A 24,691-nucleotide genomic window follows, 5' to 3' on the forward strand; every position below is an offset into this window, starting at 1 on the left:
GCTATTACATTTTCTTTGATCGATTACAGTCTGACCAGGAAATATTTCAAGTGGCAGAGAAATTACACATAAAGAAAAAAAAAAGTTTTTCTCCATTAAATGGTCTTCATTGTGTAAGAGGGTGGGGGACTCACCTTTGGACTGCATGTGAGGTTGCCATACGTGCATTTATCGTCAGCAGAGGTGACCTTGTAGACTGCATGGCCAGATGATGCTAAGAAGCTGAGGGCAAACTAGTTAAGGGCAACACAAAAGAACATTTCATCCACCCAGCGATCCCTGATATATTGTTTTTAACTGATTCCCTGAGACACAAGATTGTTCCGATTTGTCTCTTGCTTTTAAAAACATAAAACACCAGGTGAAAGAAGAACCATCTACTCTCTATAACTATTACAGTAGTGCAAGGTGTGTTCACTGATACATATTTATATATACGATCTTGTGGATAATGAACTTGATGTAGTGTTTCTACAATAAAACAATGGCAGACTGTGTGAGCGCAGCAGAATTCTCTAAATGAAACAGTTCATCAACGTGGCAACAGTTTAGAAGGATACACGGCTGTGACGGCCCAGTAAGCGATGCAGATGGCCAGAAGGAAAAAGGTGATGATGGGGTAGAAGAGAGTGGACATGATGTAGCTGATGGCCCTAGTAACAAGAAAGATGTACGTATGAAAAAAAGAATCGAACACACTATTTAACTTTCGAGGAGTCTTCAGAGCTTTTATCCAGACTTACTTGCTTCCCTCCTTCAGCAATGCAATAGCGATGCGCAGCCTCGACCTCAGAAATATCAGTATGACCACAATGATGGCCTCAATCACAGAAAGTGAGATCACTATAAAACAAAGGACATTATTACACATAATACACATACCAAGTTTGAGCGCAGACACACTGCCCTATGATAAATCTCTTAAGTACAGACAGAGGAGGGGAAGAGGACAAGCTAACATTGTTATGGGACAAACAGAACACTGAGAACACCTCTGATAAACTCCAGCCTGTCCATAGACTAAAGTTTGGATCATATCCAGCACTGTTATGCAAACCTGCATTCAAATCTAGATCAAGGGAGCAAACCTAATGACCACCAGGGGGCACTACAGCACTCTGTTATTTGACACCCAACATAGCAGGTGACTGGATGTTTTGAGGTAGATATAAGCCACAAAACAGTCGTATTAATGTGTTCTAATTCATGTCCACTGTTGCAGGTGGAGGGAACAAGGAGCAGATTGTTCCTGATGATGAAGGAGGGTTAGTCTACACAACGCTACTGGCTACAGCGGAGGCAAAGTAAAAAAAAAAACTCAAATCATTTTAGAGACACAAATATGTTTTAAGATGCCACTTTAACATTTAAAAAAGATTTACCAAAGTTAGTAAAAATACTGATTTAAAACTGATTATGGTTGAGCAAAACTTAGTGGGATGAGCGTTGCACTGCGGCTATAAGGGTTTGGGTTCACATAATAAAATCCAAAGTGTGACGTAAATGCATGGTGTTGGACGACAACATACTGAAGATGAGCCAAGTTTGGCTCAGCTGAAGGTAAATGCTGAAGTCTGTGTGGAAGCCGATATCAGAGATGGCGACATCAGCACCTGGCTTCCCGGTCAGAGTGCTGTACTCCCAGTAGCAGTGCCAGATACCTGAGAGACACGGAGAGAAAGAATGAAAGCCAAGAAAGGATGCAACAAAGTGAGATCAATCTAAATCGGCCACAGTTTGCCATGACAACAGAACTGCTCATGGCAAGATGAAGTCACTGAATACTCACCAAAGCCGACCGCAGTGATGACACCAAAGATAATGAGCCACAGGAGCACGCCAGCTGTGTAACGCAGCAGCAGGATGAAGACCAGACTGACTACCATGGTTATCACCAGACCACTGCAACAACAACAACAACAACATATGTAATACTTAATGGGAATTAAGTTAATTCATTCATTTAGACTTTAAAACATATTTAATAAGATGTTCTGTTAATAGGAACTTATCAGGTGCTATTTCAAATTCCAAGCAGTAGGAATTATTTCAACGTAAAAGTTACAGGTTAAAAATGTTAATAGGTTTCATAATGTATTTCACTGATGATCATTTTCTCCACCCACAAAAAGGAGCACATAATCCATAAAGAGAAGTGAAAACAAGAAAATCAACAAGAGCCACAGCACATTCTTACACGAGGATCCAGTCCCAGGAATTTGCATAATCTTCAAAGACCTTCATGCCAACTTCATTGGCATTGAGCAGATTGGCGATCCCTCTGTGATGGAGCAACACGGTGAGATGGCAAGGAGTGGGAAAGAGAAGAGGTGACACACAAAGGATTTAATAAGGACAGAGAGAGAGGGATTGTGGCAGGTTTGTGTTACTGCCTCTAATAAGTTATTTCTTAAGGTTTCTCAAGAACATTTTGACACTTTATTTATCTTTAATGCTCTTACTATGAAACAAAGATAAATACAGTTTCAAAATGCTCTGGATTTTCTCAGCTTTAAGACCTACGTATTGGGTCATGAGGGTCTGGAGAAAATATTGTAAGTTTCATATCAAAGAGCCACTAAACAGCATTAGTGTTACTGAAGCACTACGGAGCAGTAATGCCTTCAGTAAGGCGGTAAATGGTAAAGCAGCATGTTATTGGATGTTATACAGAGGAGCAGCTAGTGGAAGAGCACGTCTTAATGCGTCACATCAAGAACACATTCATTTCTGTTCACAGTCAAGTGTTTGATAACCAATGAAAACAAAATAAGAGCTTCAAATACTCAACATAACAGTCTCAATATAAATGAGGTTGTTTGTTGATATGTTTTACTTGTCACCTAAATAAATCCATATTAAAATACCTCAAATTACTTGATCTTGAAAACTTCACTTAAACTTTCCATGGGCGAAGAAAAAATCCCACTTAAAGACAAATAATTCTGCATAAAATCAAACATATTTATTGTCCAATTCTATCCGTGTATTCCTAGAACTCTGGTAGTGGAAATCAGAAACACACTTTGATGTTGAGAACTCTACAGGGAAAATATAACTACAAGACTCAATGTCAGAACATGACTGCTGAAAAGTTTGACTGCAGACACACTGCCCTCTGACTCAAATGAGTCTCCAAAGACAGACAGAGGAGGGGAAGAGGACACGCTAACATTGCTACGGGACAAACAGAACACTGAAAGCGTTTCTGAATCCAACTATATATTGACGTGATATAATTCATCTCCCCAAAGGTCATTGCAACCCCGTGTATAGACAACACTTTGGATCATATCCAGCACTGTTACCAAACCTGCAGTCAATACCTAGATTAAGGGAGCAAACCTAATGTCCACCAGGGGGCACTACAGCACTCTCTATCTTATTTGACACACAAAGTAGTAGATGACTGGATGTTTTGAGGTACATACAGTATATGCCACAAAACAGTGTCATATTAATCCGTCTTAATTTCTACCCACTAATGCAGGTGGAGGGAACAAGGAGCAGATTGTTCATGATGAACAAGGGGGGTTAGTCCACACAAAGCTACTGGCTACAGCGGAGGCAAAGTTAAAAAGCTGAAATAAATCAGACCTTTCCACTCCGTGTTGCATGGCAGTTACTTGGCTACAAAAAGAAAAGCATGAAAGCACGTTATCTTTCAAGGTCAAACTAAAGTTGATCACAGCAAACACAGAATGGTGTGCGTTTATAATATCAGCTCAGTGGATTAAATAAAAGGATTTCTCTGCTTATCTATACGGTAAAGCTCGTCTCAGCACATTAGCATGTTGATAGCGTAGATTTACAAAGCAGCTGTTGTAAGCTTGTACCCTGTAAGTTCAAGAGTAGAACTTTGCGGGTAAGCTGCATTTTCATGCAATAAACATGCAAATGACTCTGAATGTGGTTGGACACATTCCTGGCCATGCCCACTTGTCCTACCCTGTAATATCTGTCCAGAGCTCTCTGGGTGCAGAGCTGGCAGCCCTATTGACAGTATAACAGTTTTAAAACATTTTATTTTACAGGGTAAATTATTTATGCATATTCTTTTACTACAGCAAGAAAGCCAATTCTCAATATAATATAGGTGACTTTTTCTATTTACATAACTTAACTGGTTGAATAACTAGGATAAAGATTTCCGCTGCAGGGAAGCAGATCTTACTTGGCAGCATCTTTGAGGTCGTTGACACTTCTGTTGTTATTGTCACCGTCTTTGAAGATGTTCTGATTGGCTACAGTTAAAGTTCCATTTCTTGTAAGGAAATCAGGGAAGCACCGTTGAAGAACTGAAAACACATTTGTTGTTTTTTAGTGACTTGGCAAACAAATAGTGAGCCATTTGCGAGTCACAGTATTTGCAGTAGTTCAGATTCACTTACAAGGTCTGCTTGGCACGATCATAGATGGGCAGTCTTCATCTCGTATGACTTCTGCAACTGACTGAAAGTGAAACAAAGGTAGACGACACAACAATTGAAAATAAGAGATTTGCCATGGTATTTATCATAGTTAGAGACGAAGAGGAAGACCTTTTCCATTCAAATAACAAATCCTTTTATGCTGTTCTGTTGTATCTGAATCCGTCCTGTAGGCATGGCTGCACTTTATCATTTGCATGAGGTAAAACAATTATTTTAATTCACACTTAATAATAGGTTCACTTAAGTTCTTATACTGTATTACATTTTGATTTCTTACTTAAAAAGTAACATAAATTCACATTTTAGTCTAGTGAACAAAAATGATATTTACTCACATGTATAACACCAGCATGTTTTCCAAAAAAAATAAAAATAAATCCTATTATTAGAATAAAAGCAATCTCCCTTACATATCTTACTTTAGCAACTTTCAATTTTTTCAATAATTGCAGTGTTAGTATTATTAATATTAGTACTCCTGAAGACAAAACAAGGTTGGATTGAATCCTGTCTGATGTAACACTGTCATACTTGGGATGATGTGGGAAGGGAAATCGATGATTTAATTGACAGACAGTACGACTGATCTGTTAGGCGCTCCCACACACCACCTCACTTTCTGGTTCTTACACAGCATTGTATCAACGTCACGTCACTGACTGCTGCCAACCGACAGAACGGAGCTGTGATGTGCATCACGGGCTGCTAGCTCACTTCTCTCAAAGCACATTTAATTTAGCTTTTCATTATAACCACTGTACAGATTAAAAGTCATGAAATCTATGAAATCTATTTTTTGCACTTGTAATTAAGTAACCCTTTCTACAATTATGCACATGTTCAGCGCCTGCCAAATGTAAGTGACACACTGGGATACACACATACCTGGCTGTCAAGCATAACAGCGAGTGAGCATTGCATACAGAAGGGGCATGGGGTTCAATAAATATATTTTCATTTAGTTTGCAAAATAGACGAAACGGTCCACTAACCACTGTCTCTCACCTTACTGCTAATCTGGAAGCCCGGCTTGCAGAATTGCTTGTAATACTCCCATTTGTTGGTATTCCACGCATCCAGGAGAGTTGCAAATCTGTCAGGGCACTTGGAGACACAGAGCTAGAGGACGCAACACATGCTTTTAATGAGAAAGCCCATCAATCTTGCATAATCAAGCGTGGAGGAAAGGTTGGCGAGTAACATAAAGCAAAGCAAAAATGTGCTGCTAGAAGGGGTTTCATTCAGTCTCTTACCTGGGTTGTAGGGCACTGGAGGTTAATCAAAACTGCAGGATTGGCACATTTCAACATGTTGAAGTAGAATAATTTGGTTTTGTTTCTGTGGAGACAAATGATGAAGATAAAGAGAGGAGTCTGATTAGAAGGATTCAAAAGACTGAGAAATGACTGCAACGTCTTATCAGCAAGCATTTAAACATGCACACAACACACACACACGCACACACACCTACACACAGAGGGAGAGAGTGTGCTGTGCAGTAAAGCCTGCCATAATTAATCACAAACCATAACCATGTATTGTGGTCAAATCCTTTTGTGAGTGTAAAGATAACGATTGAGAGCTGACAGACAATTTGGGGAACATAATTATTCCAGTGTACAATCATTTAAGAAAGATATTTTTCTACTCACGCATTGGAGGTGTTCTGGTGGCCACAGAACTGACCATGGCTGTCGGTTGGATAGACGACCTTCCTGGGGTCGCCATGGATCCAGGCTGGAAACAAAGCACAACAGTTTTTTGTTTAAACTGCATGGATTTTAATATGTGTAACCACACTAGACACACACTTCTGAAACGGGCAGTCGTACTGACCCACCGAGGCAAACAAGGTCAACACATTACCCTCCTTTTCAGAATAAATGACACATGCCACCAGTCTTGGAGTGTCAGACAGCTTGTGTGTGTTTTTTTATTTAACAGAGAAAATGATAAGCTAACCTAAAGACATGCATTGTATTATTATTAAAGTACAGCAGGATCAAAGAAGGTCCTATAATAATCAACAGGGATCAAATCCTCAAACATATGAGTTCAGTATCAGTCCAATGCTGAGTGTGTCCGTGTGTATTCACCAAGGATAGAATAATAAGCATCACATTTAACAAGACAGCAATGGAAATATATTTGGAGGATGTGAGCATGTTAACTAAACCCAAAACAAATCAATCCACTTAAATGTGTTTTCTTCGGTTTCTCAAGATAGGAGGAGCAGTAACCCTGAAATTCAATTTACTAAGAAATTCTTGTGTTTCATTTGTTTGCCCAACCTGAACAACAGCAGGTCTTTTACCTTGCCAGTCAATGAAGGATCGTGCAGAACGCGATGCCGCAAAACAAAGGCAGTGCACAAGTCTTTGACACAACAAGGATGATGAAACTTAAAACATTACAAAGAAAAAACACTGAGTTCTTCAGTTGATTGCAGACATGTCAGTGTGCATTTAAAGTGACATCCATTGTCATGGCTCCTGCTCTATTTAAATGGTTGGGAAGCAGTAAGTCCTTCTCATGCCCAGATTGACACGTGACTCCGCTGACAACGAGCTGGCAAGAGACGGCAATTTGGTGACAGCATTGGAATTTCATTTTCCCCTCATTTGTAATGTATATCATGCGTGTGTGTGTGTGTGAGTGTGTGTGTGTGTGTGTGTGTGTGAGAGTGTGTGTGTGTGTAGAAAGAGGGAGGAAATACATGTGCAGTCAGGTATGCAGGATAAAACAGTATATGTGTTTTTGTATGGAGAAAGGGGCAAAATGAGAGAGAGAAATAAAAGTAGAAAGAGAGAAAGGAAGGATAATTAAATTGGAAAAAGGAAAACCTGAGGAAAGACAGAGAGAAAAGGAGCTCTGATGGGAGGATTCATAAGTCTGCATGGCCTCAGTCGGTTCGCAAGCAAAGTGGACATCCTGTCACACTCAAGTGAGCCTAACAGCTTTTACTAAATTTGAATGAAATGAGAGCCGGAGGGAATCACTGGTCATCCAGTACAAAAAAGCTCGACAGAGACATCAAAACACTTTTACTCGCACGATCACCTCAAGTCAAGACTGGCTGAGCGAGCCATACAAGCTGCATGTTGTGGTGAAAGTCCCGTGTATTAAAAGACTAGCCCATTCTCTTGGGGAGCCGCATTTCTCAACTCCCCCGCAATTTTAACAATCAGACATTTTGTTGAATAGCCAACCATGAAATTATGAAACATAGAAAAAAACTGCTTAATTCAAATTAAATGATTATTTTGTATTATTTAAATTAGGATTTAGTCAATTTATTGTCGTACGCAGACACTGTTCACTTCACGACCAGACCAGAACATATCACATCCTGTCTGCGACTGTGGCTGTGTGTGAAACTTGTAATCAGCAGCAATGTGTCAAACTCACCCATGGTACCGAGAGCGATGTAGCCGAGGATGACAACGATGAAGATAACGCAGCAAACCACATCAGTGCAGCTCCTGGAGGGGAAAATGTGCAACAACAAATAAGAGATGTGTGACACAGGGAAGATTACAAGAGAAAAATGTGGTTATTTATGAATGGTTGGTTGTTGAATGCCTTTGACAAATCAGTATCATGACAAAAATACAAGCACTAATGCGTCCCCAGAAGGAACTGGGAGTTTGCTTCATCTCAAGGAAAAGTAAATGTGTTTAACAATTAACCAATTTTGTATTGTTTTTTTGTGGGTTATCATGACAGAGCCGATGTATGGCAAGCGAGTTTGAGTTTTATATCAGCGTGCAGCACTTGCTACCAGGTATAACAAGGTGTCATCTGTATACTGTGTTTTCAGAGAAACTGTAGTGAAGGTCTGCTGACTTTCTAATGAGATGCTGAATCCCCCCCAGAGTTAACTGTCCCACAGGCACAGATACAGCTATTTGAAGATTGCCTCTCTCTCCACAGTATCCTCAGTCTGCTAGTTTAAGCAGCTTCCTGGTCTCTCTCTCTCTCTCTCTCTCTCTTCTTCACTGTCTCTCTACCACAACAAGTTTTCTTCCCCTCCTTTCCTCCATGAGAGAAGCTGTCAGTCCAGCCCCTTCTTAGCCCTCTTTCAATACTATTCAGACTATTGAGCCCAGCCTTGAATAAAGCCAAGTTCAATCCACTGTGCCCAGTAGTACCATACAAGGGACATACGCTACACAAATTGACTGAAGACCCTCATCTCCTCCAGCTTTCAACCCTTCTCCTCTTTCATCCAGAGGAGAGAAGCCAATGTCAAAAGGAGGCCTGAGCTCAGAGATGTGACAGTGTTTCCTCTGTGTAGTTCTTTGAAGAGTGGATTGTCCTTGTTTTGTATGCAGCATGGTTACATAGTTCTATACAGGCGGCTCTTCAGCCTCCAAATACAATTTCATGATTAAGTAGCAGACAGTGAAGAGAGATTAGAGCACGGATGCGCACAGAGGATATCAGCTGACGATCAACCCAAACAAAGAGGGATAAAATAGCTTAAATAGACACTAATACATTTACATTAAGACGCAAACAAGAAACCAACATAACTATTTAAACTGTGTGCTCAGTGTAGCCTCTAAGATTTAAGGTCAGCTATGCATTATCCAAGACTGTTTGCAAGTCAACTAAGAGCTTTTTATTGTCCTGTATTAATAACTGCAGTAAAGTTTGCAGTCTATGTTAACAGGCTGCTCTGGTAGATTGGTTTGCTGAATTTAGCAATATAGAGGATTGAGAATGTTTTCTGTCCCAGCAGGGCTGCGTATTCTCTTTGTGTCTTACTTCAGAATAAGATGACTCTATTATCATCATCCTTATCTGAATTACTTTAAGACTGTAGATACCTGCACATTCAAAATGTGATATCTCCACTCAGACGTTCCGCCCTGTATTCTCAGGCAGAAATTCGACATCAGACACTGACCCTGTATGACAAAAGACTGAAAGAGCAATTGGTGGCTATAAGAAATATGGCTTAGGGACTTGGTGTAAACCATTTTTTCCCCGAAAGCACAGCAATTATTTTTGGGAAATAATAGTTTTGCAGTGACAGTGAATATGAGGGCTATAAAGACAACCTGCCACACTTCCAGCAAAGCTGCTGCTGATATTGTGCAAATTATTAACAAGGGGAGACAAGGGAGTACTATTTAATTTCATTCAAAAAAGAACGAGGGGAAGGGCTGTCAGGGTTGCCATGGCAATGGTTGGATTCCTCGTCTTTGAATCCCTCTCCATAATTTAGCTGTGGGATAAGTTAGCTATCACTCAACAACACATCATAGATGATTAAAGGGAAGATCTGAGGGGTGGGGGTCTAAAGCCGACCTTGACTCTCCTCCTTCGTAAAGTGTTACTGTAGATCCCTCTTGTTTCCCAACTCCCTCATATTGACAAGACTGCATTATTAAGACAAAGTGCACACACAGCACCACAGTGCTAATACAAAGTCACCTTTGAAGCATGCAAAGGTGAGTGTTGAAGTGAAGCTGACAAAGTAAAGGGGGAGTGAAAACAATTCTGCTTCTCTCTCTTATCTCAGAAGAAGCTCTGTCTGTGCAATTAGACACTTTTGTGTTATTTGAGCCAAGGTGAAGATGGCAGCAGTGCCACAGCATAGCATGGGTGACATTGTGGTGTGAATCTGCCAGCCTGTCCCGGCTTTGTAACAAACATTAACACGAGGGTCAGATTTACACACTACATGGATATTTCTCATGGTCCTGAAAGCCAAGAGGGACTTTGGTTCAAGTGAGCAACTTTTCTGACAAATACGAGGCTCTCTTTGGGTAAGTTGTCAAACACGCCATCATGGCAGCGAGCAACTGATTTGTAGTTACATTGGCTTGAGAGTGCACATTTAACAGGACACTATGAAATGCAGGTACTACTTTGCAATGTGGTCGTGCAGTTGTAAACGCTAATCTGCGTTTTTCTTTACACAGATTATATCTGTGTATTATTGTTTAGAACTGGAGGCAGTTTCACCAGTGTCCACTTCTGTATGTCATTTAGAGGACTACTCGAACACCACAGAGACAGTCACTACGTTTAGGCACCGAGCTTGCATGAAAACAAGACGACCACAGAGACAGTTCTCTCCCAGTTCTCATTAAGAAAAAGCCTCTGAGCCACAGAAACATCAAAGTATCCTTGGTGCCTTCACCCAGCTGTAGCAGTGAAATGGGCTGGAGAGGGTGGGATAAAGAGGCACAGGAAGACTGAAACATGCATTCACAGCAGCCTGCCAAACTGACATTGAACATAAAAGAGATAAGAGCAGACATTACCTCAGAAAATGACTAAATAATAAAATAAAGCCTGCGGTGACATCCTCGAAGGTTTTTTGCTTTATTGCAAAATTCTGCTCTTCTTTGTGCTAAAGAAATCTGGTGGTCTTAAAATGTAGACTTCATTTTAAATATCTAATATATATTTATTTTTGGAGGGAAACTCGTCAACCTCAACCTGTTACGCGCCATCATTTTTTACATCAGGGTTTTTCAATCATTTTTGGCATGTGAACTCACTTTTAAGTCCCCAAATTATCATTTAAATTGACAATTTCAAGTGCTACTATGCAGCTGGTTGAAAAACTGGAGACATCTTCCTTCAATAGCCGCGATAATGTGTGAAGTACATCTGTTTGGGTGTATCTGGCTGGTTAATAGTGTGTGTCATTGGGCTAACTCCAGCCACCAGCTTGACTTATGACCATTGATCTGTGTGGTGGAGTGGAGAGAGCTGCCAGCACTCGGCCTCGATCTTTATTAACGTGTCATGACAAATGATCAATCTATCAGCGCTCCGACTTTGGTGAGTGCCAAAAAAAATTATACAATGGGCAAAATCTATAAACAAGAAAGAATCAGATGTTGGAAGGTAGTGAGTACTAGTTAAACGGTCAGTTCGCCAGAATAAATACACAACAAATGTTCTTACAAAGTCTTAGTGGTATTTAAATGTACATATAGTTTTGAATTCATCTAAGTTTTGAGATATCCATCTCTGAGATTTCCGTCTCCATTGTAATATAACGCAGGAGAATGGATTTGCATTTCAAGTGTTGTAATGCTGTGACTTAAATGTACATTTTATTTGAGTACATTTTAAATAGTTCCCAACATTATCAGATGCAACAACTATAAAGCAAAAAGCTGGTGGTATTGATTAGTGTCATACCTGTTGGGTACAGGCCCTCTGAAGTCTGGGTCAAACTTGCGTGGCTCACCTGTAAGACAAGCAGAGTACGGTGAGATTAGAGTCAAATAGAACACAACTATACAATTCACTGACTGAGTGTAATACAGAACATATACGACAGGACAGCAAAGTATAATGACTAATGTATGGTTCCCAACAAAAGGATAAAAGAGTGCCTGTAAAGTCAACCTGCAGTGCAAGACACATTTACGAGTCCTTTTCACAGTGCAGGTCTCCTTGCAGGACTGGGATAAAGAGGGAAGATCCCGCTAAAATAAAGCAGAAAACAATGTAGCTAACACAGAAATATGATAAATCATTTTAACAACTCTTAATCCAAACGGCCTATCTGGGTCACAGTGAGGATTCCCCATTTGACCCAGCAGAGTGAATACTGAACCACGGCAGCAAGCACCATCAGTTACCCGAGGGGCGAACTCAGACTGTGTGCGCTTGTAGGTGTGAGGAAGCATTTGCATTCATCCCTGGATGCTACTTTGGTCCCCCTTCTACTAAATATGACGTGTTCCTGAGGACCTATTAATCACTACTCATGGAGCGTAATATCTCCAAGCAGCTGGGGCAGACTTAGGGGCAGCATGAGTGGGCTGATCTCCCATCTGCCCATTCCCCAAATTGATCCTGTCGAGAGATGTACAGGCCAACCTGGTTTCTAAAGGTGTGAGGCATGAGTACACTGTATTACGTACATGCAAATTATGTTCCGAATGTACTATAAAATGTGTGAATATAACAAGCACAAAACCCTTTTTATTTTTATCAGCAAATCAAATGGAAAAACACCAAAACAAGCAGCAAATCTATCTTAATAACAAGCATTGGCTGTGACTGATATAGGCCGAGGTTATGCCTCCATCCCATAGAGCTCAGCGATCATCCAAAGACTATTAAAAACACATTAAAAAGCCATACTGTTGCACTGGATGATATCATCTTTTATTACAATGAACATGGCCAGTGTAGTTTATTCTGGAACAACTCAACAACTGCATTTGTTTTTATCTCTGGAGAGTCACTAAGTGTTGTGAAGATCAGGAAGCGTGCTCACTAACACAGTTCTGTGTGCTGCGGTTGTAAAACGCTGAATACATTTCTTTGGAGCATCACAGACCCTCCAAAATGACTCTTTTAATTATGAGACATTTATCCTTTTGGTCTAATAACATTTAAAGAATACAGAATGATTACATGATCTAACCCATTCATGTGTGCGGGGAGCAAACAAGAAGTCAGCCAGCCTATCTTATTTTGCATTTAACACACTATATTGTAAACATTCACTGTGTCACCCAATCATTGACAATGACATAGTGAATAGCAAGTGATATCCATCTGTGTGTAATAAAATAACTGAATTATTGTATATATATATATATATATATATATATATATATATATATATATATATAAATTGTTATCTGCAATGGAGTAAAGAAAGTGCACCTCAGGAAATAGTCCCTTCTGTCTAAAACAAGTTTCAGTTGAGATCATGAGACATGTTGACGTTTGTACATAGTATATGCTATCTTGGTGGTCATAATATAATGCTTACAACAACACACAGTTGCAAGATGAAAAATCTTATAATACAACACGTACGTACAGTATATGCTAAAACACAAACAAAGAACTCTCTGCCTAAAATAACTGACTCAGCACAGTACTGCCTGGCAGCTGCTCCTCACAAACCACCAGCTACACATCCCATAGTGACTGAGGGCGCTCCCACAATTGTCTGGTCATGGTGGAATTCCTTCATGTTGTAGCTAAAAAGGTTTCTAAAGCCAATATTTCTGCATGAAGATAAGGTATGAAAGCCACGATGTTACACACATACGTTCTTGCTCGCTTTCCCCCGCTGGATTTCTCTACCAGCCTCCCTACAGCAGTGGTAATCTGAAGGATAGACATCCCAAATTGCTGGGCCAACAGTAAAATAATATCAGAGAAAAGTGACTGAGCAATAATTTTGCTCACCAATAACCCTGGAGTCCTTAAGCTGCTGAGTCAGCATAAAAAAAAGAAAAATGCACTGGACCGGAAATGTACTCAAGGTGAGTTGTCATTGTCACATAGGTTGGTTTTTTTGTATATTGGAGATGGGCAAGAATTATGACAGATGGAGAGCTGCATGTGTAAAAGGACACAGTGGGCTGGTCACATGACCACATGGAGTTACTGCACGTGCCGCTACTAGATTATGAGGAAATTCCTTACATGCACTGTAGGTGTGATTATGACCCTTTTCAGCTCATTGTAACCGAAGCAGTGTGACCTGCTAATCTATTTTTTAAAGATAAGCTATTTGATACAAGAGGCTCCATGTCGCTTTTTATTTTGTCCTTGCCGTTTAAAAACCCTATTTTACAGCCATCTGTTTGGCTGTCACTGAAAGCCACTCACTTGAGTTGTGTTTCAGGTCTAAAAATGGGAGATGTTCTGGGTTAAGTGTGTGAATTCCTCAGCCAAGGACACAATGTCACCGGACCAGGTGCTCACTGCAGCATTTGCAGAGCAATAGCACTGAATATAAAAGGATGCTACGCTGTATTTCAAGCGATCTACAATGCTGAGAGCTCTAACCTAAAAACAGCTCCATACCACTCAGATTTTAATTTGGGCCCTTCAAATTTAGCAACTGTGCATGATTCACTGACAGAGTGAACTATTCCTCCATGTTGTGCCTGAAGTTGCTTCAAATTGCTTTTATATCCCAGTAGTTGTTGCTACACCCACTTGCCAGGGCCAGCAGGCTGCATCACATTAACTTACATCAGAGCTAATTAGAGGTACAGCTGCTGGGGGTAAACAAAACACGTAGATAGCTAGACTGGGCCAAATGTAAGATGAATTTAAAAAATAATGTCATTAATCCTCCTAGGTTGTGTTAATATTCAAAACATATGCAGGTCTCCACAGTGCAGGAGGAATTGTGACACAAACAGGTTAGTCCATATGGTGAGTGCAAGTTGAATCACACGGAGATCAAGGAGAGCAAGTGGTGATATGACAGATTGTGGTGCAGTGAGTGTCAGGGAGCAGAGCTTTTTTCAGTCATGTCAGTGGTTTCTAGATCAGCCTGCCAGTATGTCCAGTAAAAGGATCAGCAGGCAGCACGGTCCCCCGCCAACTGACGGAAAATTAGGGCAGTCGTTACGTTGATCAAAACCCAGAATACAAAACTGTCAATACAGTATGACGGCAGTAACTAAAACAAAAACATGTGATCGCATACTCACAAATTGCAAAAACCATGTTATAATATAGTGTGGACAGCATGCTTAAGTATTCTGGAGGATAACAAACCCCTTCGTTCTTACACAATAACATTCAGGTGACAGAGCATGTGCTAATTCAGCAAAGCTAAATTTAGCTGCTGTTCTACTCACTACATCAGCTCGACTACTTCTACAGGGCTGGTGTACTTTCCGCTGTCCCACAAAACAGATTCCAATGAAGGGTTAAAAGAGAGTGGTGAAAATCATCAGTGATGCCTGGATACCAGCAGACTCTGCATTAGATGACTGCTGTTTAGACTGCACTGCAGTCTGCCAGTGCAGGAGATATGGGTGGTGGACTGGATGCGAGCTGCTGGCTTTAGTCATGCTGAAAGAGGGGTCTGTAGTCAACAACATACGGAAAAAGCCTGGCAGGCATGCTACCCTGGGACAGTTTAAGTCACTGTTAGCTCTACTAACTGCAAGTCTCCTCTATTGACATAGTGTTGGATAATGGCACCGTGTCCTGCTGTGACTGAAAGATTTACGCATAACACTACATTCATGGTGGTAATCAAGGCTCTTAGGCAATGAGGCTGGACAGGGTGAGGAATTACACATCATGATCAGACAAAGGCTTTGGCAGTAATCTTTGCTCCCAAATCCCATTTTAATTTGCAGCAAGTCTTCCATAGCAACATGATCTATGGATCCGTTTACAGTGGTGAGAACTCTATAAACTAAATCGATGACACATAAAAATGTTGTGATCAAAATTCTTTCTTCCAATAAAGGTTTAATAAAAGCTCTTAAAAAAGATTGAAAGGCAGTGCGACAAAGCCTCAATTTGAAGTCTGTCCCTCCTGTCCTGATTCTGAAGTATTGCTGAGATTGACTGCTGAGAATCAACTTCTAAGTGCTTCTGCAGGAAGAGAGCCAGATGTCACAACCCAGCCTGAAGTGATAAAGTTTCAGGGGAAAGTCACAGAAGAAGTTAATCACCTTGTATTTTACAATCTGGACTCATTTATCATAAAGGTTAGACTGCTCAGAGATTATGTGCACAATTATTGAGTCACATATACATACTTCTCACTATATATATATATATATATATATATATATATATATATATATATATATATATATATATATATATATATATATATATATATATATATATATATATATATATATAGTGAGAAATGTCACTGCAGATACTCTGAGATTTATTAATGTGAGAACAAAGATAACCAACTAATGAAATGATATCAACCTATAGTAAATATAGAAATCTTAAAAACCAAAATGTCATAAACTAAAGGAATACTTTACCCACAAAATTAACATTTTTATATCAATAACTCACCCTGTGTTACCTTGAATGTGTGAAGAAAATTCAGTTTTTCTCACATGCCTCCATGGTGAAGAAAGGATAAAAAAGAAAAACCCAAATTCTTGGGGAGGCATGCAAGAAAAACAGTTTTCTTCAACAATTCAAGGTAATAAGTGGTGACGTATTGATCATTTTGTGGGTGATGTATTCCCTTAGTACATAAAGCACACAATTGTGAAATATAAAATGTGTATAATGTTAATCATACAGTACAGTGTTGTCATTACACCCTCCAGAGTAAAACTTTCTTCACTTTCTCTATCCCGTTTCCACAGCACCTCCTCCCAGCGTTTCTCAGCTCGTGTCCGTAAACACATCCAGTACACCGACACGTCAACACGGGCAGACACAGGCACCAGTGTGCCCAGGCACCACTGTTCAACACAGGCCTCTTTCATACTGTGGTCAGGCAAACAGCTCGAACACTGCAGGTGCTCTACATGGGCTGGGTCAGAGGGGCCCTTAGGAAAGGACTTTTTTGTTGTTTTCACTCTGCTGATTCATAAACATTTCCAAGACGTAGGGCGGGTGGAGTGCTCTAAGATCGCACTCCTGTCAAAGCTATGTTGGGCTTAGATCCAGTTTAGATCCAGCTACAAATAAACAAGAAAGAAAAAATAGAAATGTTAAAAATTCAGCATAATGATGTTATTCAGCAGGGTAGGCACAGCCAGGGAGTCTGAATGCTGTATACAGTATGTTCATTCATATTTGATAAAAGCAACGGCTTTCGACCGTCCAGAGAGGAAAGCAACATCAGTAGCATGGCTTTGGGGCTTTGAGTTTGCCTCTAGTCTGTATTTCAAAATGAGCAGTGTTAATGTTTCTCCTGCAACATTAGTGTTGGGCACTTGGCACAATAGTAGCAAAGCTGTATGGATGTATCACTGTCATAAAAATAAAAAGGGGCCAGTAATGCTGTGATAGGATAAGAGACTGGGAGAAGGTCATGGGGTAGTCTGTAGGTTAGAGATTCACTGTCAGTGTTCACAGTTCAACACACACACACACACACACACACACACACACACACACACACACACACACACACACACACACACACACACACACACACACACACACACACACACACACACACACACACACACGAGAGGGTCATGGGAAGCAGATATTAACTGGCAAGGTTTCACTTGAGTCAGGCAACACTTATGATCACAGAAGTCTCCCACACTCACCAGAAAGAAAATTACAGCTGAGATTTGTAGTCCCTCTCTGAAACAATCAAAGCAGTTAAAAAGTTCCAGATGGCTCCCCTTTTTAATATTAAAAATGTGAAGAGATAATGAACACAAACACTTCATGTAACACCAGTACTCTTGTTTTCTCTGATTTTCTTCTATCACTACTCTTCTGTATCCAAACCCCCCCCCCCCCAGCTCCCCGGACAACAGTATAACCTTTAAAGTGCTTATTGAGACAAGACAACAACATCCAGATCTCTGGTTGAGGTTTACTTTGCAGCGCCTCTTAAGATCCTCTCAACTATTAGCAGATGCTCAGGGACTGAGTACTTGGCATATATGGTTTGGGTGCCCACTGGGTTAACTCCTATCAGTGCATGAACAGTGTTTACTGTGCATATTTTCAGAGGGAAGCAAAGACACAGTGCTAACTGACATCCCCTCAAATGCCGAGAATAGTGAGATCCGGGTTGGGATTCGACCCCCAAGAGGAGAGTTAGCATCTGAGTGTGTCAAACGCTGACAGCTAGCCTGCTGCTCCGAGCGGAGAAGTGGCAGTATTGTGGCTGGGGCTTTGTGACCTTGGTTACTTCTGTGGGAGCCTCCAGGCATGTCAGTGGCAGCCCTGTGTTGTGAAACGAGGCTCACTACTACTACTGTAGATCAGTGACAGGATCAACCGGCTTTGGCCTGGATTATCAAACATAAGAGGATATACTACATCTTGATTTTCAAATATGCAATTCACACACCAAGGTGAAGAAACACACTTCAATTTGTACGCATCTACAGACCAAATGAACACACAATAGCTCTTATTCTCATACTCAGTAGTCAAGACTTGTCTTGATACTTCCACAATTAATTCCTCTTTTTCTCTTATACAACGGCACATGTCATGGCAAATGAGCTCACGATCACAACCATGTTCTTTGATCAATTGCATACTTTCAAACTGTGTGCACTTTGCACTGACAAGAAACATGCAAATACTTGAAGGTTATGTAAAGTAACACTTCACACAAGATAAGATAAGATAAGATAAGATAGAAAAGTTCTATATAAGTGCATATGTGTGCATCACAGCACAGCACAGCACATTCCAAATTCAAATCTTGATTCTTTGGTTGCTCGAAGTAGCAAGAAATGTGTACAGTGTATGTATATAACCCTCAGGTTATAGAGACAAACTGTACTCCTATGGGCCAATGTCTTGATTTGGTCCATATATTAACATCACTTCACTGTCTGCGTTTTTAACCCCTGACTTTTAGTAGTCGGCACACATCAAATTCAGATCAGCGTCAAAGACACCAAAACCCTGATATATCTATGCAAACCTTCAAGGTGTAATGCAAGGCCCTCATCTGATCAAAAAAAGCATGTTTACAACGTCAGAACACCATGTCTCTTCTGTTTTCTTTGGATAATGATTCATTTGTTTTGATCAAGCTAGCTGCATCATTTAACACATTAAACCACATTAAAGTAATTTTAAGTCTCACTGTGCACTCGAGACTCAAAACCTGCGTGTCTAACATGAACATATCTGTATTTCTCACTCTTTTTCCAGTGCATCTCTGGCTTGTGTTTCATAAATCACTGTCAATGTCACTTAGCCCTCTAGTTATAAACAAACACCAACTATATTTGTACTGCAAATTGGAAATTTAAAGTCTCCTTGCTGTCGCCTAGAAAGCCTCTTCACAGCTTCTCACTTTCACAGACTTGAACAAATCACCATCCAGTGCTGTGCAGAAGTGTATCTGAAGTTATTTACTGACTCACCCAATCATTAGTGTGAATAATATACTTCAAACTTCCAGGCACTGACATAGCTATCTCTTGAGAAAAGACACCTGAAATTAGTAGCAAAAGAACATAACCTTGTTAAAAAATAATGAGCAGATATGCCATAAATACTAATAAAATGTGTAGGAGCACTACGGAGTGGGGATCAGTCTTCATTTGAGATGAGTATTTTAAGAGGACAGGGACACTTTAACAGCCCATAATAGCACTTAGTCCTGGGTGCAAAATCGGCCATTTGAGCCACAACCTTCTGATTGCAATTTCACAGGAAGAGGCTGTGAATGTTTGATTCTAAACCATGGCTTTCAGCTTTCTGTCATGACTCCGCATTGACTCAGTATAAAATGCACCGTTTAGGGAAGCTGCCCATGCGAGAAATTTATTAATTAACAGTGGGCCCGACTCAACACTTTCTGTGGTGAATGGATCTCATATCTAAATTGTTACTTACAAACCTGTCACAGAACGATTATGAGCTATTTTGCTACCTTTTTCTATTACTTTTTTTCTGATCGATTTAGAATATTAGCAGTACAGTATAAGACCACTGATGATGATGGGGTGGCAGGTAGTTCGACCAGCTATTAAAACATGGCTCACTTATGAAAGATCACATGTTTTTTGCTTCCTTTATGAGGGCACATGCAATTTATGTTCATTAAAAGAAAAATCTAACTTTATATTAGGGCTATTTCAATGTTAACGTGGAATGGCATCATGACAGTCTCTAATCCTGCCCTATTTTCCTGTCCTATTAGTTATTTCCTACATAACTAATAAAATAAATAATTTTCCAGAAATATATACTTAGGAGGGTTTCCTGTTGAAAAAAAAGGTGAGACAAGATCTATTCAACGAGCTGACTGGAAATTATATTCTGGACAGAATCATAGACTTTTGGATAAGAGAAATAAACCACTAAAGAAAGCCAGAAATGTTGGGTGCATCACCAGCAACAGAAAATATGATTTATGTTACTAAGCACTCCACATTTATACAAATACAGTGATTGAAACATTAGTTGCAAATGTAATTTGACTACACTACGGGGTAGAGTTTACAGATGTAAAATGTGTCTTGTTGTTCTCTGCTTTGCTCTTTTGCCAAGCTAGCTGATGGAACAAAAGCACCGGGGAGCCCACAGCATAAAGCAGCTGACCTAAACATAGGGAGGCCCCACAGCTCCATCTTATGCTCCACTAGCTAGGTCGTTGGATGCTTAGGCAAAATGATGTTCCTTAATAAAACTGTCTTAATATATTTCATGTAAATCTCTGGAGAGTAGAGCTTGAGTTGAAGCAAAAGAAGATAATGCAGGTATATGTTAGCCTTTGTAAGGATGCACAACATCTAGGAAATGTATATAATAATAATAATAATAATAATAATAATAATAATAATAATAATAATAATAATAATAATAATAATAATAATAATTATTATTATTATTATAATAATAATAATAATAATAATGACACACTACTTTACTACTTCCAATAAATATGTTTAACTCCAAACCTGCACAAAGCTGCTTACTTACAATACTCTACACATAATCTCCAGTGTCAGGTTTATGGTAATAGTGTTTGAAGGCCCCAATGGTGAGCCGCATGTCTGCAGAGAGCAGTGAGAAGCACTACAGATGACAGGTTGCAGTCGTGATTGGCAGAGTGCTGTAGTCATGAGGTCTGAGGGACACATAGGGTCAGCATGTGGTAGACACAGTAGTTTTTTCCCCATCAAGAGCAGTCAGGAGCAGACTTGACAATGCCGTGTCAGTCTTAAACTGTACAGCCACTGTATCTGAAGATCAAGCCTCCCTGACAGTCATTTTGTTTGTAATTATTACACAAAACTTGGACAGAGTGAGGATTTTTGAAGGCTCCGCTGACACTAATAAGCATGACATGAAAACGTTAATAACTATATAACGTTCTGTGTTATAGTGTGGACTGAATAGCTGATCATGTCTTTGGTCTACCTTTGCTATTTGGTGAATATGAGATATTGGATCAGTGTAGATATGATTAAACTCACCCGTTAACAGCCACATAAAGGAATGTTTAATTGAAAGGAGACATTAATTGTCCTGTCAATGTGGTGGAATCTCTTAGTCTGGGTTTCAATAGCAAGTTAGTTTCCCGTGATAGTCTTGTAGTAGCCTGACAGCAGCTCTTACACTGACAGTAACAATACAGCTGTGAAATATATATATTTCAATGATTAAATGGAATATTAGTAAATATAGAGGAAAATATGTTTAGCTGTCAAAGTATTAATGCTGGCATTAAACCTCAAAAAGCCAATATAGTAAACAATCATCAGTGTGTGGCTCTTTGTTTCAGAGGAAAGATGCTGTGTGGCATCTGGCAGTGATAAAGGATTATATTGCTTTGAAAAACAACATGATTAACACAGCAGGCTAATGGACAGAAAAGCTGCACACATGTTAAATACTTTATATGCATGGATCGGTGAAAATGCCAATTCCAGAGAATACATCTTTTGTTATCAAAAAACATTCACAGAGGAGATTGATTTTAATCTTCACTACTAACTGCACTACCTGGACTGCAGTTGTTATAATGTTGTAATTATGTGGACGAGAAGAGAAGGAGGTAAGTGGAGATAAGAGTTGCTCTTAACAACCCACCCATCGAAATACAAGGCAAAAATCACATCACATGAGTTAACTAGCGATGGCTATTGATCAGTTTTGAGCCAGTGTAAGGTGGGTTGAAACATCCGTTTACAAAAAATACAGTTACTGCGGATTTGATGTCAACCTTAAAATAACCAACTGACTGAATGCTATGTTATAACGCTCCTGTAAACTACAGCAATGTATTCACGACAAAACACATTATAGACAAAACGATTTAGTCTATTAATCGATCATCAATAATTGATTATCAAAAAGAAATGTCGATTAAAGTGTTTTTACGGATAAGGATACAGATACATTTTGAGCCAGATTTTTAAAAAAACAAACCGTTAGGCTACTTTTTCAAAACGTTAAATAACCGTTTAAAACGTTACTCGTCCGTTACTGCGGTAAATAGTTGGATGTCAAATCAATGAATCATTTAAGTCTTCACGCTAAAAATGCCTCAATTCCAGGTATCAATGTTGAGGATAAATATAAGGAACCTGGTTTTTCTTTGTCTTAGATGGAATATATTCGGGTTTTGGTTCTGGTGTTAGAAGAAAACAAAGGAATCCTCTTTAGGAAATAGTGATGTGCATTTCCATTATACAGTATTCTGACAGTGTACAGCCAGACCAAACGATAAATACATAAAATAACCAGCAGACTAAACGACAAAGAAGATAAGGTTGACGTTACATTTAGTTGTCATGTCGTACAGTAACGTTACAGATTAAAAATATATATCTGCGTTTACAACAAAGACGAAGTGACGATGAGTGGAGGAGGAAAGTGATAGTGAGGACTTAGGTAACGTAAACAACACAAATGCTAAATATATTATATCACTGGAGTTAACTAGGTAAATTATTTAAGGATAAAGATACAGATAATTCCCAAGATAGATGAAAGAAACACACAAAAATAGACGTTAGGCTACTTATTCGAACGTAACGTTAGCTAAAATAGCCGTTTAAAACATGATTCTACCGTTACCGTTACTGCGTATTTGATGTCAACCGTTAAATAGCCGTTAAATAGTTAGCAACTGACAATGTAAGCTAAGTTAGCTAACGTCCCTGTAAATCACAGCCAGGGGGTTAAACACAATTCAGGTTAAAAAAACATACCGTTATGTCCTGTTGTCATAACGTTTACACATTACAGAGGAAAATATCTTGGCATTTCCAACAAAGACAACCGACTCACCATAGTAAGACGAGGGGGTGTCCGTATTTCTAGCCATGGCACTTAGTAGCACAAATGCAGCGTCGTCTTGGTTTTGGAGACCGCATATGAGAGTCGAGGTGAACCGCAGTTATTGTAGTGCCTTTCAACGGGTCCCGTCGAGAAATAAACACAGGAACCTGGAGAGGTCTTGGGGCTCTTGGAGGATGCTTCGGCCACGCAGCTGAGCGTCAGTCGTGTTTACAGCGCGACGTCATTAATTATTCCAAAACGGTCTTAAAGGGGACGTGCGCCGTGGCTGGTGCTGCTGAATGTCCTGTTTCCCTTTGTTAGGATGAGAACTAAAGCAAATCGTTTACGTGCAGTTTTTTCCACTGACATGAACACGTGTAGGATTTATATCAACGATGCAATATAACAGAGGGATTAATACAATGCCTATGTCTGCCAGAAGAGTGGTGATTTCCAGGATGCTTTTATTTTATTTTCCGGTTGATTAATAATACAGCCAATATTGCAGGTACTCTTTTTTGGGAAGCAGTGACGTCTCTGTCCACACTGAGGCGTTTGGTGGATGAACACTGACCTCAGCTGGGTATTCTGTGACATTGCAAAATAATGTTCTCTCCTTAATTTTAATAGTGGCATTAGTGTATGTTTGATCTCTTAATATGTTGCTGCTTGAATGGGTTTCCACTGACTGATTAGTGTGACGTTGGGGAAGCTATGCTGGTATCACATAAGGTCACCAAATTAACCAAACTTCTCCAACTATAACAGAAAGCTAACAGGTGGCAAGCGCAGTCTTTACTTGTGTATGTTGTCCATGGGTGTGCAGGGCCTTTAGGTGCAGGTAAAGAAAACAATACAATAGTGTGTGTATCTAAATCAATTATTACTTCATGTGTGACCATGTGTGTTTTGCATGTAAAACATTGTTCTGCAAAGTAATTGTACATACATGTAGTAGAGGAATGACTACATTTCCCTTTTGAAAGGGTGTAAAAGTATTGAGTCCCAGAAGACAACAACACTCAATAAAAGAATGAATCGAGCTTCAGTACAGTACTTTGTGTGCTTTCTATATTTGTATTGACACACAGACATTGCTTATGGGTTTTGAGAGTCCACTATAATGAGGATGACCAGGATATGGCAGCAGAGACTGGAAATTATTCATAAAAACTGGGGGATCCCAGAGCTGCAGGGGAAGATTTTCATACAGTATCAACTAAGTAAGATCAGGACAGAAGCATGTTTTGTCTGTGACAGTTGCAGCCAAAGGGATTCAACCTCAGTGTTACCTGAATAATAACTGCACATTGCCAAACATTATCCTTTTTTAATGACAGAATAACTAAAACGTTAATATTTCATACATTTCAATGTAATATTAGATCAGAAATTGGGCAGGTAATTTGTATTACACAGACATGTAGAAAGTGACGTCTCCCTTCGTGCTCAGGGGATGAAAGTAATTAGATCTCAGGCTGCCAAAGGCCAGTCATTAAGAAGGGATTGACTTTTCCGAGACAGATCATATGTTGATGTGGCAGGATCACTGCCACTAGCACACCGACAAT

General features: G+C 39.7%; 1 protein-coding gene across 3 annotated transcripts in view; it reads right to left on the bottom strand.

Moving 5' to 3' along the window:
• Positions 1 to 23,296, bottom strand: part of slc44a5b (solute carrier family 44 member 5b) — a 30,583-nt gene extending 7,287 nt beyond the window's left edge. For 2 of the 3 annotated variants that reach the window (XM_029429438.1, XM_029429437.1), the window contains exons 1-15: positions 23,130 to 23,296; positions 11,604 to 11,652; positions 7,842 to 7,915; positions 6,086 to 6,170; positions 5,687 to 5,771; positions 5,439 to 5,552; positions 4,392 to 4,452; positions 4,175 to 4,298; positions 3,949 to 3,993; positions 2,198 to 2,281; positions 1,790 to 1,902; positions 1,530 to 1,661; positions 744 to 843; positions 561 to 653; positions 135 to 222 (exon numbers count right to left, since the gene is read on the bottom strand). In XM_029429438.1, coding sequence (XP_029285298.1) covers positions 135 to 222; positions 561 to 653; positions 744 to 843; positions 1,530 to 1,661; positions 1,790 to 1,902; positions 2,198 to 2,281; positions 3,949 to 3,993; positions 4,175 to 4,298; positions 4,392 to 4,452; positions 5,439 to 5,552; positions 5,687 to 5,771; positions 6,086 to 6,170; positions 7,842 to 7,915; positions 11,604 to 11,652; positions 23,130 to 23,166 — 1,284 coding nt within the window. In that variant the 5' untranslated portion in view covers positions 23,167 to 23,296. The remainder of the gene's footprint in view (positions 1 to 134; positions 223 to 560; positions 654 to 743; positions 844 to 1,529; positions 1,662 to 1,789; positions 1,903 to 2,197; positions 2,282 to 3,948; positions 3,994 to 4,174; positions 4,299 to 4,391; positions 4,453 to 5,438; positions 5,553 to 5,686; positions 5,772 to 6,085; positions 6,171 to 7,841; positions 7,916 to 11,603; positions 11,653 to 23,129) is intronic. The other variant, XM_029429439.1, reaches the window with a different exon arrangement.
• Between the last annotated feature and the right edge of the window lie 1,395 nt (positions 23,297 to 24,691).

The sequence above is a fragment of the Cottoperca gobio genome, chromosome 4, assembly GCF_900634415.1.
Source record: "Cottoperca gobio chromosome 4, fCotGob3.1, whole genome shotgun sequence".
NCBI lineage: Eukaryota > Metazoa > Chordata > Actinopteri > Perciformes > Bovichtidae > Cottoperca > Cottoperca gobio.